This window comes from Oncorhynchus clarkii, chromosome 30, assembly GCF_045791955.1.
Source record: "Oncorhynchus clarkii lewisi isolate Uvic-CL-2024 chromosome 30, UVic_Ocla_1.0, whole genome shotgun sequence".
Classification (NCBI taxonomy): domain Eukaryota; kingdom Metazoa; phylum Chordata; class Actinopteri; order Salmoniformes; family Salmonidae; genus Oncorhynchus; species Oncorhynchus clarkii.
Genome location: NC_092176.1, coordinates 36,064,799 through 36,082,008, shown reverse-complemented (window position 1 = coordinate 36,082,008; position 17,210 = coordinate 36,064,799). Strand labels below are relative to the sequence as shown.

Genomic DNA, 17,210 nt, shown 5'->3' with positions numbered 1-17,210 from the left:
AGCTGGTATGTGTCTCAATGGACTCAGGCCTTACTTTTTTCACCATTTATCAATTTTCGAGCCAACGGAATGAGCAGTAGCTACGTTTGGCTACATACGGACGTTGGTGGAATTCCCTTGAGAGAGTAACAGTTAATGTGATTTGGATGTTAATTATTTGACATGGTGTTGTCATTTCACTGAACACTACATGGTTTACTTGTATTATTGGCAGTTAAACGAGGCTACTCAGGTGAGAGAGAGAAAAAAACTAAATGTTGGTCTTTTTGGAAAATAAACATTACATTTTTTTTATTAAAATGTGAAATCAGGTTTTTATTTGTTGTACCACCGACGGCATTGGGCGTACCCGTTTGGGAATACCTGTCCCAACAGATAGCTCTGAGCAAGAAGCAGCTTTAGGGCTGCCGACATGTATTGATGTGCTGGACACACACACAGGTTGGAGCCAATGCAGTTTAAAGAGGAAAGCACAGGAAGTGGCTGCTTAGGGGGGGTGGAGCTGGTGGATTTTATTGATGCCCTGGGTGGTCCTTTATGCACACAAGCAATAACCACGTGGCAGAATGACTCCAGTGAGTATTCCCCCAGCTGACACACACAACGCTTGGCTACACATCGTTAATTAACAGAACATCAAACCCCTCCTGCTTCCTGTTGACTTTACACTGCAGTGTCCTCTCAGCTGATTATACTGACTTCAACCATGTCTATTGGCTATTGTCTCCCTACGAGCCAGGCGTGTGTGTGTGTTAGCAGCAGGTTTGTGGGAGGGCTTAATCCCAGATAGCGGGCAAGACTATCAGACATTTACACACCCAGATCTGACTGGAGAGGTGTTTATAAGATGGACGAAAGGAGAGAGCATGTGGAGTGGGATGCTTACTAAGAGGTGGAGATTATTACAAGTGCAACATGGATTGTGTCCCAAATGGCACCCTATTCCCTTTATAGTGCACTACTTTTGAGTAGTGCCCTGAAAGCTAGATCAGTGGTGGCTGGTATCTTACTGCCTTTTGTCAGTTACAGTGTAACACATTTAATAAATGGAACGCACAAGAAAACAATCAAATATAAAATGGTTCACCTTCCTCCCATGGACAAAACCAGTTTAGACACGTCAGATGTATTCAACATTTCGGTTTAACTGAACTCATTTAATGTCAATAATACAGATACAAAATTAAAACCTTAAAAGTCTATCCAATATATTCTGAAAAAAAGATAAAATGTTAATTGACCAGAAAAAACAATACCAGACAATGTCATGATGAAGAAAGATGACATGCGATTTAAGCTGAGTGGCACAGCTGACTGAAACTGTTACAGAACCAAGTTAGGTATATAAAGGAAGACCAATCAAAACACCGACCGTCAGCCCCTAAGCACTTGTGGAGATCTGAGAGCATTGGATGGCGTAAGCAAAATGGAAATCATTTCACTAAGCCTATGACAAGGTATAGTGTAGCTATGACAACATTTGCTATACCAAGGCTATCCAGTCTTTGCACGTCTACTCAACTGCCTAAAGGGCTATTTGAGCCAAAACTAGCAAGGAGAAAGGCTTCCACGTGTGCTTGGTGATGTCTAAAAAGACACTGACAGAGAGCGTCGTTCTTTCCCTCCTGTGGTCCTGATTGATTGAAACACCAGGAAGTTATGGAGAAGACTTCCTCCAAGCACACAGTAGGGATGAGGGAGAGAGCCACGTGAGGGAGGGGGGAGCAACATACTGCATGTACAAGATGGAAGGAATGGATGGATGGATGAAGAGAAAGTGTGAAGGGGCACGGTGTTGTTTCTACGCTGCCGACCGCCGTCGGATGATAAACGCTCCTCTTTGTAGCTGTCCCAGGTAGATCCTCATCTTGGTGCTGTCGCTGGTCTTCCTCACCCAGATCTGAGGGGAAACCCAACCAATAGGACTCATTATGGTCATTTACAAAAGAGCCTCTATATATTAAAAGCATGGTGCTCATCATATCAGGAGTTCCAAAACTTATCAAAAGAACATTCCACAATTTATATACTGTATTAAACATATCAGGCCATTTTTAGGAAAACTATAATTTTTTCCATCCTATCTTCCAGCTCGAAATGAAAACACATACAAGCTAAGATCTCAATCTTGTTTTATGCTAAGAGCCCTCAAAATTAGAACAGAGCATGGAAAAACGGCCCTTTTACTTAGCCACCTGGGGTTGGAATTCCCTCCAAGCCAACCCAAAACTCCAGGACCTATTGTCCCTGGAGGAGTTCAAAGGACAAATAGATGAACAGGTTGTTGAGACATGTAGTTGTTCCTGGTTGTCACCCCATGTCACTAGTTTGCGTAGCCTTATGTAAGGAAGCATGTCGTTTTACTTCAGACAGTTTGATGTTGTATGTATGCTGCCGTCTGTTGTCATTTCGTTTTTAGCCCGTCCCCACAGGAGGCCTTTTGCCAGGCCATCTTGGAAATAAGAATTTGTTCTTAATTGAATTGCCTGGTTGAATAAGTTTTTTTTTTAAAACACCACCATACAATACTTACACTGCACTTTGGACAGACTACTACGGCCACCATAACTCTATACTAGCAAGTCATGGATCCCTCTAATATATAATGGATTTAAGTGGTACAAGCATAGAGCTGTAGCTGTGGAAATGAGAACTGAAACCCACCTCATTTGTTCCCACTGAGCTGATGACACAGCTGATCTTGGTGTTCTCCTTGGACTCCAGGTGGATGGCCTGGCTCTTATGATACCTGATGGGAAAGCCACAAGTTGTTATTTTTATATATATATATTTTTAAACTGCAAATAGCACAAAACATTAGCAAAACAAAACTTCCTCACAACCTGGAAAATTAATGCTTGGTGGTTTATGATAATTATCTTAAATTGCAGTCTGTAGGAATTTCTAAGCACTGTCCTTTTGAAACCATGACCTAGAAAATATTACACGTAGCTCATTTAGTATAACAGGATTAATTATCTGGCATTGAGTGAGGGGTACGAGAAGGAATTACTTCTATTTAACTAGGCAAGTCAGTTAAGAACAAATTGTTATTTACAATGACAACCCACTGTTCCCCGGTAGGCTAACTGCCAGATTTTTAATCTGTCAACTCAGGGATTCGATCTAGCAACCTTTCGGTTACTAGCCCAACGCTCTAACCACTAGGCTACCTGCCGCCCCAGGAATAATGTCCACTCAGATAAGGACTTTGAAACCCATAGGACAATATCCTCTTGAGCACACAATCCCTTAAAGATTATAATAGATAATCTGACAATACTGTAATGGAGAGAGAAACAAAATGACCAAAAGCCAGGTAGTCTTTGATTGTGGCTGAGGAGAGAGTCCCTGAGGTAAGTGAAAAGGAGTGACAAGCTGGAACAGACAGAATCAGTAAAAGGTTTATTTCTTTATTGAAGAAAATATGTCCGCTTGCTTCAGCTGTCTTGCTTTCAGGCAAGCGCATTAGATGAAACATCATTACCGGGAGAAAGGAGAAGGAACACATGTGGTTTCAACCATGGCTGCTGAGTCTTCACCATCCTCTCCCCTCAGCCTTTCTTATCCTAGGTCTGGTGAGACTGTGGGAGCGAGAACGATAGCAGCAAACACTTCACTCAACTGAGATCCCCTCTCTCACTTCAGAATTGATCAAAGGCTACATGAAAGTCATGGAAAGCCATTTTTAATATCACAGAGGAGCACATTTCACATTTTCCACTCTTCAAAAGGAATTATTCATTGGTGCGTGATGTCCTATGCAGAGAGCTACTCTTTACCCAAAGGGCCTGAGAGGACAGATTATCCCATCCAAGCAAACACTGTCATTTCTGTCAGCCTATGGAACGATCACCAAATGGCATACTGCTCTGTATGCCAAAACCCATGTTCCATCCTCATGATAGCGATATAATGTAATTTCATGGTGACAGGTAGTATGAGCCTGGCTAACATTCCAGCCACCGATTGGTTAATATGAAATATGACCTATTGGCCAGAGGGAATGTTACTATAAACATACTACAAACATGATTTCCATTTCTTGAATCTTGTTTTTGAAGTCTTAAAAAAACCAGACATATCAGCAAAGCCAAGAATTCTTCAGTGAGTAGAGCAAGAGGATTTACACGGCTGTGGCGCCATCTAGTGGCTAATAAAAGTCAAGCGCATCATGAATTAAAACACTAGGTATTATATTATAGGGAATCAGTTCAGTAGATCTTATATTTAGACCAATCCTATTAAAACAGCGATAAACCACAACAGCAGACAATAAAAGTACAAAATTCCCCCTTTTTGCTGCGTTTACATTTTTTTTCTCTTTTTTAAATTGGTCTAATCAACCAAATGAAAAAGATAGTCAGTGTGCATGTACCATCTCTTGTCGTAGTACAGCTTTCCCTCTTCAATGCGGGCCTCATAGCGCTGTGAGGGGGCCTCCATTGGAATGGTGGGCATTTGGTCTGGAGACGACGGAGACACTGGGGGAGAAAACATGGCGTGAGAAAAACTAAAGTAATTTCAATGTAAATAGTTAATTTACTAAAAACGCTGCCAAGCCCGGGAGTTCTTGATGTTTAATGTAAATAAAATAAACATGTTTTTGTAGTCTGAACAAAAATCCTGTATAATAACTTGATTCATCCTCATTTTGGCTTGATGGCATTTAGACTGAAACAAAACAATCCAAAACAAAACAAAACAGTTGTAAAAAATGGACTGCTCACATACCTGGACGCTTAGGAGATTTCAGCTGCTTGTTCAGTATTCGCAGATCTTCCAGGATCTGGTCATCGGTTAGCAAATAGTTAAGCTGAGGTGTGGATCGTTAAGGACAACTCGTCTTAATCAAATCATAATTTGTGTGTGTGTGTGTGTGTGTGTGTGTGTGTGTATATATATATATTTCTGTGAAGGGGTAAAACTGTATCTGGTCAGTTTTAACCCTGTGAAGATGAAAAGAAAAAGAAGTGAAATGTAACTAATCAGTCAAGACGAGATTCTTTGAAGCTGGACAGTGTCTAACATGGATCAACACTGTTGTAGACAAGACAGACAGAGTGATTGGACTTCTAGTAAAGGATATCAGGTGCAGGTTTCCGCCGCTTGTCTGGAATGGGGACTGGATCGTTGGGCCGCCTCCTTAACTTCCGGGTCATGATGGGTTTCACCTCCATGGAATCTACACAGGGGTAATATGGAATGAGCTTACCGCCATGCACCCGACACTGTAGAAATATTACTACTAGTCCACCTGTCAGAGCACTTCAATGGGAATGCACATTCTAATAACTATATGGGTGACACTCATGTGGGTATAACACAGAGGAAAGCTATATTGGTACATGTACACCGAGTATACAAAACTTGGGGCTCCCGAGTGGCGCAGCGGTCTAAGGCTGTATCACAACCGGCCGTGATTGGGAGTCCCATAAGACGGTGCAAAATTGGCCCAGCATCGTCTGGGTTTGGACGTCATTGTAAATAAAATGTTGATCTTAACGGACTTGCCTAGTTAAATTAAAAAGTTAAAAAGAAAACACCTGCTCTTTCCATGACAGACTAACCAGGTGAATCTTATGATCCCTTATTGAAGTCAACTGTTAAATCCACTTCAAATCAGTGTAGATGAAGGGGAGGAGACGGGTTAAAGAAGGATGTTTAAGCCTTGGAGACGTGGATTGTACGTGTGCCATTCAGAGGGTGAATGGGCAGGACAAAATATTTAAGGGCCTTTGAACAGGGTATGGTAGTAGGTGCCAGGCACACCAGTTTGAGTGTGTCAAGAACTGCAACGCTGCTGGGTTTTAACAAGAATGGTCCACCACCCAAAGGACATCCAGCCAACTTGACAACTGTGGGAAGCATTGGAGTCAACATGGGCCATCTCCATATTATGGAGATTATCCCAATGTTTGGTATACTCAGTGTGTGTACACACACACACACACACACACACACACACACACACACACACACACACAGTGATCCGATTCAACAGTGCAGTTCTAGTACTGGGTCAGACCCCTCTTTGCCTCCAGAACAACCTGGGCATGGAAATGTTGCTCAGTTGGTAAGAGACCTAACGTGTGCCAGGAAAACATTCCCCACAACATTACACCACCAGCCTCTATTGACACCAGGCAGGATGGGGCCATGGACTCAAGCTGCTTACTCCAAATCCTGACTGCCATCTGTATGCCAACAGGAACCAGGATTCGTTGGACCAGGCAATGTTTTTCCACTCAATTGTCCAGTGTTGGTGATTGCATGCCCAGCTGATAGGAGTGGAACCGGTGCGGTCGTCTGCTGCAATAGCTCATCTGTGACAAGGACCGATGAGTTGTGCTTACCGAGAAGCCATTCTGCGCCGTGATTTGCCCATTTGTGGCACGCCTGTTAGATTGCACGATTCTTGCCGTCTTGTCTCAGTAAACCCTAGACACTGCCGTGTGTGAAAAGCCCAGGAAGCTTCAATTGAATGATTAGCATGAAAATCTGCAAGTTAGAGAGTGAAAACAATGTATCTAAGACGTTTAGCCCTTGTTAGTATGAAGATTGTGAGATATAAGATGAGCTAAGAAACTACATCTCCAAAACACTTCCACTGAGGATAAAATAAGTTAGCCTACATAGTCTTCTTCCTCAGCAAAAACCAACCGTCACCCATCAGTCTTTTTTACCCCCCCCCCCCCCCCCCCCCCAGAGTGTGATGAGAGGAGGGAGACAGTCTCAGTGATTCTCCTACCGCCTGTCAGCTCCATTGTTAATTTCTCATTCTCTATCATCTTCTTCTTCTCCTCTAGCTCAGCAATTAAGTTTTCCTTCAGCTCCACCTTCTTATCGTCAAACTCTTTCACCGCCGCCTTCTTCTCTTTGATGTAGTTCCTCTCCACCTGTTCTGTCTGAGAGCGAGAAAGAAGGAACCAGAGAGAGAGAAGGAACCAGAGAGAGAGAAGGAACCAGAGAGAGAGAAGGAACCAGAGAGAGAGAGAAGGAACCAGAGAGAGAGAGAAGGAACCAGAGAGAGAGAGAAGGAACCAGAGAGAGCAGGAACCAGAGAGAGCAGGAACCAGAGAGAGCAGGAACCAGAGAGAGCAGGAACCAGAGATTGTGTCGAAAGGCCATAAAATACATTTTAAAAAATTAAATAATTCGCAGGTGAAGGAGTCAGTTGAATTTCCATGTTAGGTAATAATATCAAAACATCCCTTACCTCAAGTTGGAGAAAGAGATCTATAAGAAAGAAACAGACAAATTACAATGTTAACGCTCATGTTGACTGCATTGTCAGTTAATCCCTGGCTGTCACATTGACTTTAAGCACAAAACCAACAACCACAAAAAAATAGTGTTTTTATTCATCATGTACACAGCAGGAATAAATTGTGCAGTAAATGCTTACAAGCTGGCTCCCTCAAAAATGCAGCACACACTTTGGGTGTTCAAGTTCAAATGACGCAGAATGAGGTCTCTCCATGTGGCAACAACTTAACGGTGACTGAGTGTATCCCAAATGGCACCCTACGCCTTATGGGCCCTGGTCCAAAGGTAGTGTACTATATAGGGAGCCATTTAGGGATGAGCACAGTGATCCTATTCCACAACAGTGCCATTTTCTTACCAGCATTGCGGACTCTCTCCTTGTATTGTTGGTCCAGCTTCTTCATTCTCTTCTGGTACTCCTGAAGTGTTCCTGCAGGGAAGAGTTTAATTAAAACACAGCTTTTACATTTGAAGTCAGAAGTTTACATACACCTAGGCCAAATACATTTAAACACAGTTTCATAATTCCTGACATTTAATCCTAGTAAGAATTTCCTGTTTTAGGTCAGTTAGGATCACCACTTTATTTTATGAATGTGAAATGTCAGAATAATAGTAGAGAGAATTATTCCTTTCATTACATTCCCAGTGGGTCAGAAGTGTACATACACTCAATTCGTATTTGGTAGCGTTGTCATTAAATTCTTTAAACTTGGGTCAAACGTTTCGGGTAGCCTTCCACAAGTATCCCATAATAAGTTGGGTTATTTTGGCCCATTCCTCCTGACAGAGCTGGTGTAATTGAGTCAGGTTTGTAGGCCTCCTTGCTCGCACATGTTTTTTTCAGTTTTGCCCACAAATGTTCTATGGGATTGAGGGCAGGGCTTTGGGATGGCCACTCCAATACCTTGACCTTGTTGTCCTTAAGCCATTTTGCCACAACTTTGGAAGTATCCTTGGGGTCATTGTCCATTTGAAAAGACCCATTTGCAACTAAGCTTTAAATTCCTGAGTGATGTTGCTTCAATATATCCACATCATTTTTGTTCTTCATGATGCCATCTATTTTGTGAAGTACACCAGTCCCTTATGCAGCAAAGCACCCCCACAACAAGCTGCTGCCACCCCCATGCTTCACAGTTGGGATGGTGTTCTTCAGCTTGCAACCCTCCCCCTTTTCCTCCAAACATAATGGTCATTATGGCCAAACAGTTCCATTTTTATTTAATCAGACTAGAAAGTATGCTCTCTGTCCCCATGTGCAGTTTGCAAACCGTTGTCTGGCTATTTTATGGCAGTTTTGGAGCAGTGGCTCCTTCCCTGCCGAGCGGCCTTTCAGCTTATGTCGATACAGGACTTGTTTTACTGTGGTTATAGATACTTTTGTACCTGTTTCCTCCAGCATCTACACAAGTTCCTCTGCTGTTCTGGGATCGATATACATTTTTCGCACCAAAGTACTTTAATCTCTAGGAGACAGAAAGTGTCTCATTCCTGAGCAGTATGACAGCTGCGTGGTCTCATGGTGTTTAACTGCATACTATTGTTTGTACAGATGAATGTCATACCTTCAGGCGTTTGGAAATTGCTCCCAAGGATGAACTAGGCTTGTGGAGGTCTACAATTTATTTGAGGTCTTGACTGATTTATTTTGATTTTCCCATGATGTCAAGCAAAGTGGCACTGAGTTGGACAATAGGCCTTGAAATACATCCACAGGTACACCTCCAATTGACAAATTATGTCAATTAGCCTATGACAACATTTTCTGGAATTTCCCAAGCTGTTTAAAGGTAGTCAACTTAGTGTATGTAAACTTCTGACCCACTGGAATTGTGATACAGTGTTTTATAAGTGAAATCATCCGTCTGTAAACAATTGTTGGAAAATGACTTGTCATGTAAATGTCAAAGTAAATGTCCTAAACGACTTGCCAAAACTATAGTTTATTAACAAGACATTTGTGGAGTGGTTGAAAAACAAGTGTACGTAAACTTCCAACTTCTTATCCAACCAATCTCTGAAAGCAAAGAGCACCACCTCTGAGGAGCCATCATAACAGTTGTGCAAAATGATAGGTCTGCTCAGCTCTACTTATGCACGCGGAGGAATTCATGACATTGATAATCACATTGATTGTGAATGCAAGGAGGATAATGAACTGATTATAGGATAGGCCTAATTCATAAACGCAGTGAGGATAATTGGAAACAGTGACACTACCCTCTTGGAGTTGCGTCAACTGCCTTTTCAATGATGCCAGCTTGTCTTGGTACATCCTGAAACCAAATAAAACATGATTATCACAACCAACTACTAAATCTGTAACTGTAGTCCTTCAAGATCAGGCTACATTTTGAACATCCCATTTCATCCAAGTCAACATATATTCTATCCAGTGTAACCGTGCAATTGGTGGACAACACTCACTGTTCTTTGATTTCCACATAGTCATCCTCATCATGTTTCGCCAGGTCAGTTTCACTGGCATCTTCTGTGTCTGAAAGAGGGAGAAGAAAAAAAAAAGAAAAAAAATGGCGGACGTCAGTAAGTAGGCTAACAGTTCACCAATATCATATGACATAGGGCCTATGCCAAGAAAACATTTTCAGAACAATTTGTTCAATAGCAAGTCAATGAAATTTCTAATTTTAGGAAAGCTGGAAACAGTAGTAGGATAGATGTAGCTACTCAGTCAAGTTACCTTTATTTGGATCCCCAATGAGTGCGTTACCAGCCATTTCCCTTTAGACTTATACAAAAATAAACTAACAAAGTAAAACAAGGTCGTCTGATAAATGCGAAATGTTATGTCGTAGGCTAAAGTAGCCACACGCAAGATGGCAAGCTAGCTAACTAAGCGTTCAGCTAACAGGCTTGCTCATTTCTATCAAAAAAAAAGTTAGCAATTAAATGTTAACCAGAATTGCACAGACCGGGCAGTGACTCCAGATTAGTAAACAGTCGTTTCTTATTTGACCAGCCAGCTAATTCTCAACAAAAGGGTTTACATTGAGTGCCTAACATTTGTCCCGTTGCTAACGCGTAGCAAATTGATGAAGCCAAATTCGAGAGCGATTTGTCAAGCTAGCCAATTTAGCTATTAGCAACAGCTAATTCAAGACTTGGCAATTGAACCGGTTTCAAATTTTGTTAGCTAGATGCAATCTCTGCGTGGCCTGCATGAGAATACGTAGTTGTGTACCTATTTTAGATACCTGACTAGCTCGTTAGCTACTGAGTTTGCCAGCGCCAAAGCAGGTTTTGCCGGTGACCTGTCAGCTGATGGTAGCTAACGCTAGCTAGCGGCGTAACGTTAACGCTTGCTAGCTAGTTACAACACCAGTGAATGGTTGACTTAGCATTGACAAGACTAACACAACTCTCCATCAAATACAGGTAACATGAGTAAAGGGTCATTGCTTAAATCTGTAGATATACCCAAAGTTAACAGCACAAATGCAACGTGACATTTGGAAATAGCCTGCATCAGCGCGCGGCCTTAAAACCTAATTTAGCTAAATCCCAACAAACCACCTTCATCTACGCACGTACCCAATGAAATGGCTGGCCTCAAAGTTAACTGGACATGTAAGGAGAGCTGAAATTACAAAATCAAATATAGTTTCTTATACTTCACACCAACAGTGGCAAGACGGTGTCAGAAAAGGCCAATCACTGAAATCGTATTGGTGTTAAAGCAAATGATGAGTCTTTCTTGCCACCTGTCAACCATTACAAATGTTTTACTGAGAATGACTGCCTGCCTGTTTGTTACGAATTTAACTCCAAAATCGAGACTCCAATGCACGGTTACAAAGACTACTTTCTCTCTCTCTCTTATATATATATATTACGTTAGCGCTGTCTGTCCACCACTTGACAACGTGTTGCTGTATAAAAGTAAAGCCGGGCTTGACCGCTAAACATGAAAGTTGAACAAGATAATGAACTTGTCCCTCATCTACACTAACAGGTAGCTTTCCTGCCAGGGGCGTATTCATTACAACCAAATAAAAAGGGGCGGGACCTACCTGAATTTGTCCAATAGAAACTCTCGTTTTTAACAGTTTGGACTCATGATTAAACTCCTGCGAACAACAAGCTGGATTATAGAAACCTGTGTTAATTCAACGCTGGCTAGCTAGCGTTAGTTACCCAAGCTGGCGCAAACTTTACTCTTCAATGGGGATGGGTTCATTCTTTAAAAAAATGTATTAAAAAATAAAAAACGTGCAAAGGTCACACTAGTTTTAGGAGACTATTTGAGAAAACGTTTATTAGCAAATATCACAAGAGTAGCTAGCTAACAAAATGTGCTACATTGGCGAACCTACCTTCTTCCGAGTCTCTTCCCCTGAAGCTTCGATCATCGTCGTCGTCCACACTATCAAGTTCTTCTTCATCATTGTAATAATCTACCATCGGTGATAGTAAAGTAGAAGCCATTTGATGGCAAGTAAAAATGTAAACAAACGTTAGATAAACAATCGATTTGGAATTTGCAGTTCAGAACAAAACAGCGCCTACATCTGTTAAGACCCCATGAGAAGTAAGATGGCCGTTATTGCGCCTGACCAAAATATTTAAAACAAAACTATAGATATTCTTTTTAATAGTAATTTTATCACATCTTTGTGTCATGCATACACCAATGTAATAGTATAAATTAAATAGCGTTTTTCCATGAAACAGGGTTAGTTACCAGTATCTTCGCTATATTTTAGCAGTCTAATTAGGCATTTCGAGGTCAGCCCTTGTGCAGAGCAAAAGATTTTCAGCGATTTGTATAAGTTTACAATTAAATGCTATACAGAATTGCACATGCCGGACAACCATTCACTTCATATTAGTAAACCGTTGTTTCTTATTTGACCAGTCAGCTAATTCCCAACAGCAAAGGGTTTACATTGAGTGCCAACATTTGCCACATGTTGATTTGCTAGCCTCGATTTTGTTACGAATTGACCCTGCGCTGGGTCAATCATAACATAATGGCTATCGGGGTAAAGTGCGTGTCTTGAAAGTATTTACGTCCCTCACGTTCACATAACTGTATAGACACTAAACTATTAATATCCCTAAACCTGGGTATTCGAAATAGTTGCTGAGTAGGGTTGTTCGTTTTTTGCGGTCATCACACATACACCGACATATACCTTGACAAAACCATAGGGACCCCAAACACAGAATATCCATTATATTGACCAGATAATCTAGGTCTAGCAAAAAATATCCAGCCGAAAAAGCACTAAAAACCTGCCCAAAGCGCGGAAAACAAGGCCGTATTTTTTCCCACGGCAAGAGATGAGTTGCCATATTTATCCTATAAACCATTTTCCATATCGTTAGAGGCAATTAATAAGGAATATTGTAGTAATTTGTAATGACGGTATAAGCAAACTATTGCGAGCTGTCATAACGCAAAGGCTTTTCAAAGGAAATCATTTGCCTTTACACACTTTTCTATCAATGGATGTCGATTTAACTCGCATGACTGCTATGATTAAGCAATATGGCACAGAGTATGGTACAGTGCTTTCAGAAAGTATTCAGAACCCTTGACTTTTTCATATATATATTTTTTTACGTTACAGCCTTATTCTAAAATGGTTGAAAATGTAGATATGTGGTAGTGGTGGAGTAAGGGGCCTGAGGGCACACAGTGTGTTGTGAAATTTGTGAATGTATTGTAATGTTTTTACAATTGTATAAACTGCCTTAATTTTGCTTGACCACAGGAAGAGTAGCTGCTGCCTTGGTAGGAACTAATGGGGATCCATAATACATACAAAATACAAAACCCCCATAATGACAAAGCAAAAACAGTTTTTTTCAAGATGTTTGTAAATTTACATTTTTTAAATATTTTTTTTATCAGAAATACCTTATTTACCTAATAAGGCTGTAACATAACAAAATGTGGAAAAAGTGAAGGGGTCTGAATACTTTACGAATGCACAAGACATACCCCCACCAGACACGCCACCCTGGGTTTCTTCCCAGTACCCCAACCAAAAACAGATTTAATCCCTCGTCATTGTGGAATGCTCTGCCACAAGAGGTTACTCAGGCAAAAAGCAGGTTAACTTTTTAACAAATTTAAAAAATCATTATCACAGCACCTCTCCTCTTTCTAAAGATATAATTGAACTGTACTCTAAGAATATTAATATGTATCTATTAATAGTATAAATAGTATTTTTGTTGTCTCGTTGTGTCTTTCCTATATACAGTACCAGTCAAAAGTTTGGACACACCTACCCTTTCAAGGGTTTTTCTTTATTTTCACTATTTTCTACATTGTAGAATAATAGTAAAGACATCAAACTATGAAATAACACATATGGAATCATGTAGTAACCAAAACAGTGTTAAACAAATCAAAATATATATGAGATTCTTCAAAGTAGCCACCCTACCGTTAAAAAGATACCTTATGCTCCTGAGTGGCGCCATAGGCGGAAATCCCAGGGGGGGCGGGGAGGACACGACCCCCCCATCCTGGGAAAAATATGATTTGTCCCCCCCAATATATCACTGTAAACATAACTATGTCATTTAAATAATATGAATAATACTCAATGAAAGCACTTGTGCTGATTATAGACACTTAATAGCACGTTTTTAAGTTATAAAAGATTGCGACCCCCTGCCCTTTGCCTCACAATGGTTTGAGTCACTGCCAGTTCTTTAGCTGGCTAGGTAACAGAGGGTTCGTATCTACTGTCTGAAAGGCACTCAATGCACGTAACTTAATCCAATCAATCGCGCCATAGCAATGTTTTTTTTTAAATGTTGGCAGGGTTCACACACACACTAGCTGAATTTGCAGAGCTAGCGGGCAAATATGAACTATTAAGCTAGCTAGTACCTATTCAAAGATGGAATCTTTGCTATCATCAGTTTATTCCAAGATCAGCATGCAGCTGTAGTGCTTCAAAGTCCCTGTGATAAGGCCAGCGATAAACTGAACTCCAAACTGAACAGAATTACACTCTCTTCTACCATTGTCTTAAATATCTTTAATGGTCTCGTTGCAAAAGCTAACTTGTCCCTATGGAACTTTTATTTTTTTATTTTATTTCACCTTTATTTAACTAGGTAGCAAAGATTATAGGAAACGCCACAGAAACGGAATTGGTCCTCGCTAGTTTTGCAAATTCAGCTATTGTTGGAAGCCAGCCAATATGAAACAAACTATATTAAAATTCCAAAAGGTTGCAGCATATATTGTGTAAATGGTGAACTCATACAGCTGTCAACTCGTCACTGCAATCCGTGTCACATTTGCTAGCTACCGTTTAGATCGAAGCCCATATAGAATGATAGAAGATAAGATGATAGGAGCCCATCTTCTACTGTAAATAACCGACACACTGTGTGTGTGTGTGTGTGTGTGTGTGTGGCCAGCCAGGTAGAAAAATGTCAGAAAAAAATTAAAAAGACAGACATCAGAGTATTTTTCAGTACACCAAAACGCAAAGTAAGAACCCTAGTAGCCTAATATCTCAAAGACAAGTTGATAAAATGTTCATTAGAAAGAAGTGAAATGCTAATGGAAATGTTTCACAATGATGTTATTAGGCAGAGCAGGCACCAGATGGCACACAGACAGCAGAGCTGGGGACAGATGGGCAGGGACAGACTGGCAGAGACAGACTGGCAGGGACAGATATGCAGGGACAGACTGGCAGAGACAGACTGGCAGGGACAGATATGTAGGGACAGACTGGCAGAGACAGACTGGCAGGGACAGATGGGCAGGGACAGACTGGCAGAGACAGATATGGAGGGACAGATGGGCAGGGACAGACTGGCAGAGACAGACTGGCAGGGACAGATATGCAGGGACAGACTGGCAGAGACAGACTGGCAGGGACAGACTGGCAGAGACAGATGGGCAGGGACAGATATGCAGGGACAGACTGGCAGAGACTGATAGGCAGGGACAGACTGGCAGAGACAGACTGGCAGAGACAGGGAGTCTCAGGTAAGTTTGTTGAGTCTTTGTTTGGCAACATTATGAAAGGTTTTTTTAAAAATGACTTGTAAAATAGGGACGTAATTTGAAAATGCCATGGATACCCCCACTCTCAACTTAAACTGGTGACTGAACTAAGATTTGTTTAAGGCAATGGTATTGCTGTTGTGATTAATTGTTTAGTTTTGTGTACCGGTAGTTAGGAGTATGGCAAACACCTTATTTATTTTCTAGCGACAGACTGTGAGTCAGTGAGGGTGGTGAAAGGGGAAGAGCCAGGGAGAGAGACTTCAGAGGACAGTGTCACAGCCACGGCAGGACCAGGTGTCAACCTTGTTGCCAGCAGCACCAGTATATGGGGACAGTGGCACAGCATTGTCCAATTACCTCAATGGCACAAAACCATACCCAGAATTTACAGAACCGCAAACTCTTGCCAACAGAGTGTTGACGTTTCAAGAGAGATGGTTTTGCAATTTCCCATGGCTACATTATACACCATCAATAAAAGGAGTGTTGTATTCACTGTAGTCAAGGGTTTTCAAGCCAGCCATCTTTTGGCCAAAGAGCAAATGTTGCCTTCATTAGTGCAGGATTTAGGAACTGGAGAAAAGCCATGGAGAAAATGTAATGTAATTGTCCCCTCCAAAGTTGATATCAGATTTTCGCCCCTGAGTGGCGCAGCGGTCTAAGACACTGCATCTCAGTACTAGAGGTGTCATTACAGACCCTGGTTCGATTCCAGGCTGAATCACAACTGGCCGTGATTGGGTGTCTCATAGGGCGGTACACAATTGGCCCAGAGTCGTCTGGGTTTGGCCGGGGTAGGCCGTCATTGTAAATAAGAATTTGTTCTTAACTGACTTGCCGAGTTTAATAAAGGTTCAATAAAATTAATAACAAAAATAAAAGGTAGGGGGCGTGGATCAGAAAAACAGTCAGTATCTGCTGTGGCCACCATTTGCCTCATGCAGTGCGACACATCTTTCGCATAGAGTTGATCAGGCTGTTGATTGGGGCCTGTGGAATGTTCTCCCACTCCTCTTTAATGGCTGTGCGAGGTTGATGGATATTGGTGAGAACTGGAACACGCTGTCGTTCACATCGATCCAGAGCATCCCAAACATGCTCAATGGGTGGTGTCATGTCTGGTGAGTATGCAGACCATGTAATAGCTCAGCTTCCAGGAATTGTGTACAGATCCTTGCTGCTGTGTATTATTATGCTGGAACATGAGGTGATGGCGGCGGATGAAAGGCCTCAGGATCTCATCACGGTATTTCTGTGTACTAAAATTGTCATCGATCAAATGCAATTGTGTTTGTTTTCCGTAGCTTATGCCTACCCATACAATAACCCCACCGCCACCATGGGGCAGTCTGTTCATAATGTAGACATCAGCAAACTGCTCACCCACACAACAGTTGAATAGTTGTACAGTTGAAACCGTGAAGAGCAGACCAGTGGCCATCAAAGGTGAGCATTTGCCCACTGAAGTCGGTGACGACGCCGAACTGCAGGCAGGTCAAGATCCTGGTGAGGATGACAAGCATGCAGATGAGCTTCCCTGAGACGGTTTCTGACAGTTTGTGCAGAAATATTTTTTTTGTGCAAACCCACAGTTTCATCAGCTGTCCAGGTAGCTGGCCTCAGACGATCTCGCAGGTGAAGAAGCCGGATGTTCATCGCGCACCAGTGCGCGCTAGCCAAGGTTGCCAGGTGCACGGTGTAGCCTCCGACACATTGGTGCGGCTGGCTTCCGGGTTGGATGCGCGCTGTGTTAAGAAGCAGTACGGCTGGTTGGGTTGTGTATCGGAGGACGCATGACATTCAGCCTTCGTCTCTCCCGAGCCCGTACGTTTGTAGCTACTACAACAATTGGATACCACGAAATTGGGGAGAAAAAGGGGTAAAAAAAAAATAAAGAAAAAAAAATAAAAGAAGAAGCCGGATGTGG

The 17,210-nt window shown here is 41.8% G+C and overlaps 1 protein-coding gene across 2 annotated transcripts; it reads right to left on the bottom strand.

Moving 5' to 3' along the window:
- Nucleotides 1–1,125: 1,125 nt before the first annotated feature.
- Nucleotides 1,126–11,823, bottom strand: LOC139389742 (sin3 histone deacetylase corepressor complex component SDS3-like). Of its 2 annotated transcripts, none has more exons than XM_071136664.1 (11): nt 11,607–11,823; nt 9,700–9,769; nt 9,493–9,548; nt 7,628–7,699; nt 7,220–7,239; nt 6,752–6,908; nt 5,090–5,185; nt 4,735–4,821; nt 4,379–4,484; nt 2,665–2,749; nt 1,126–1,900 (listed from the first exon to the last, which is right to left on the bottom strand). In XM_071136664.1, exons 1-11 carry the CDS (start codon nt 11,716–11,718, stop codon nt 1,802–1,804), a joined length of 960 nt encoding a protein of 319 aa, XP_070992765.1. In that variant the 5' UTR covers nt 11,719–11,823; the 3' UTR covers nt 1,126–1,801. The 2 variants fall into 2 exon arrangements, with proteins under 2 accessions (XP_070992765.1, XP_070992766.1); XM_071136665.1 differs by lacking the exon at nt 11,607–11,823 and adding an exon at nt 9,974–11,096.
- Between the last annotated feature and the right edge of the window lie 5,387 nt (nt 11,824–17,210).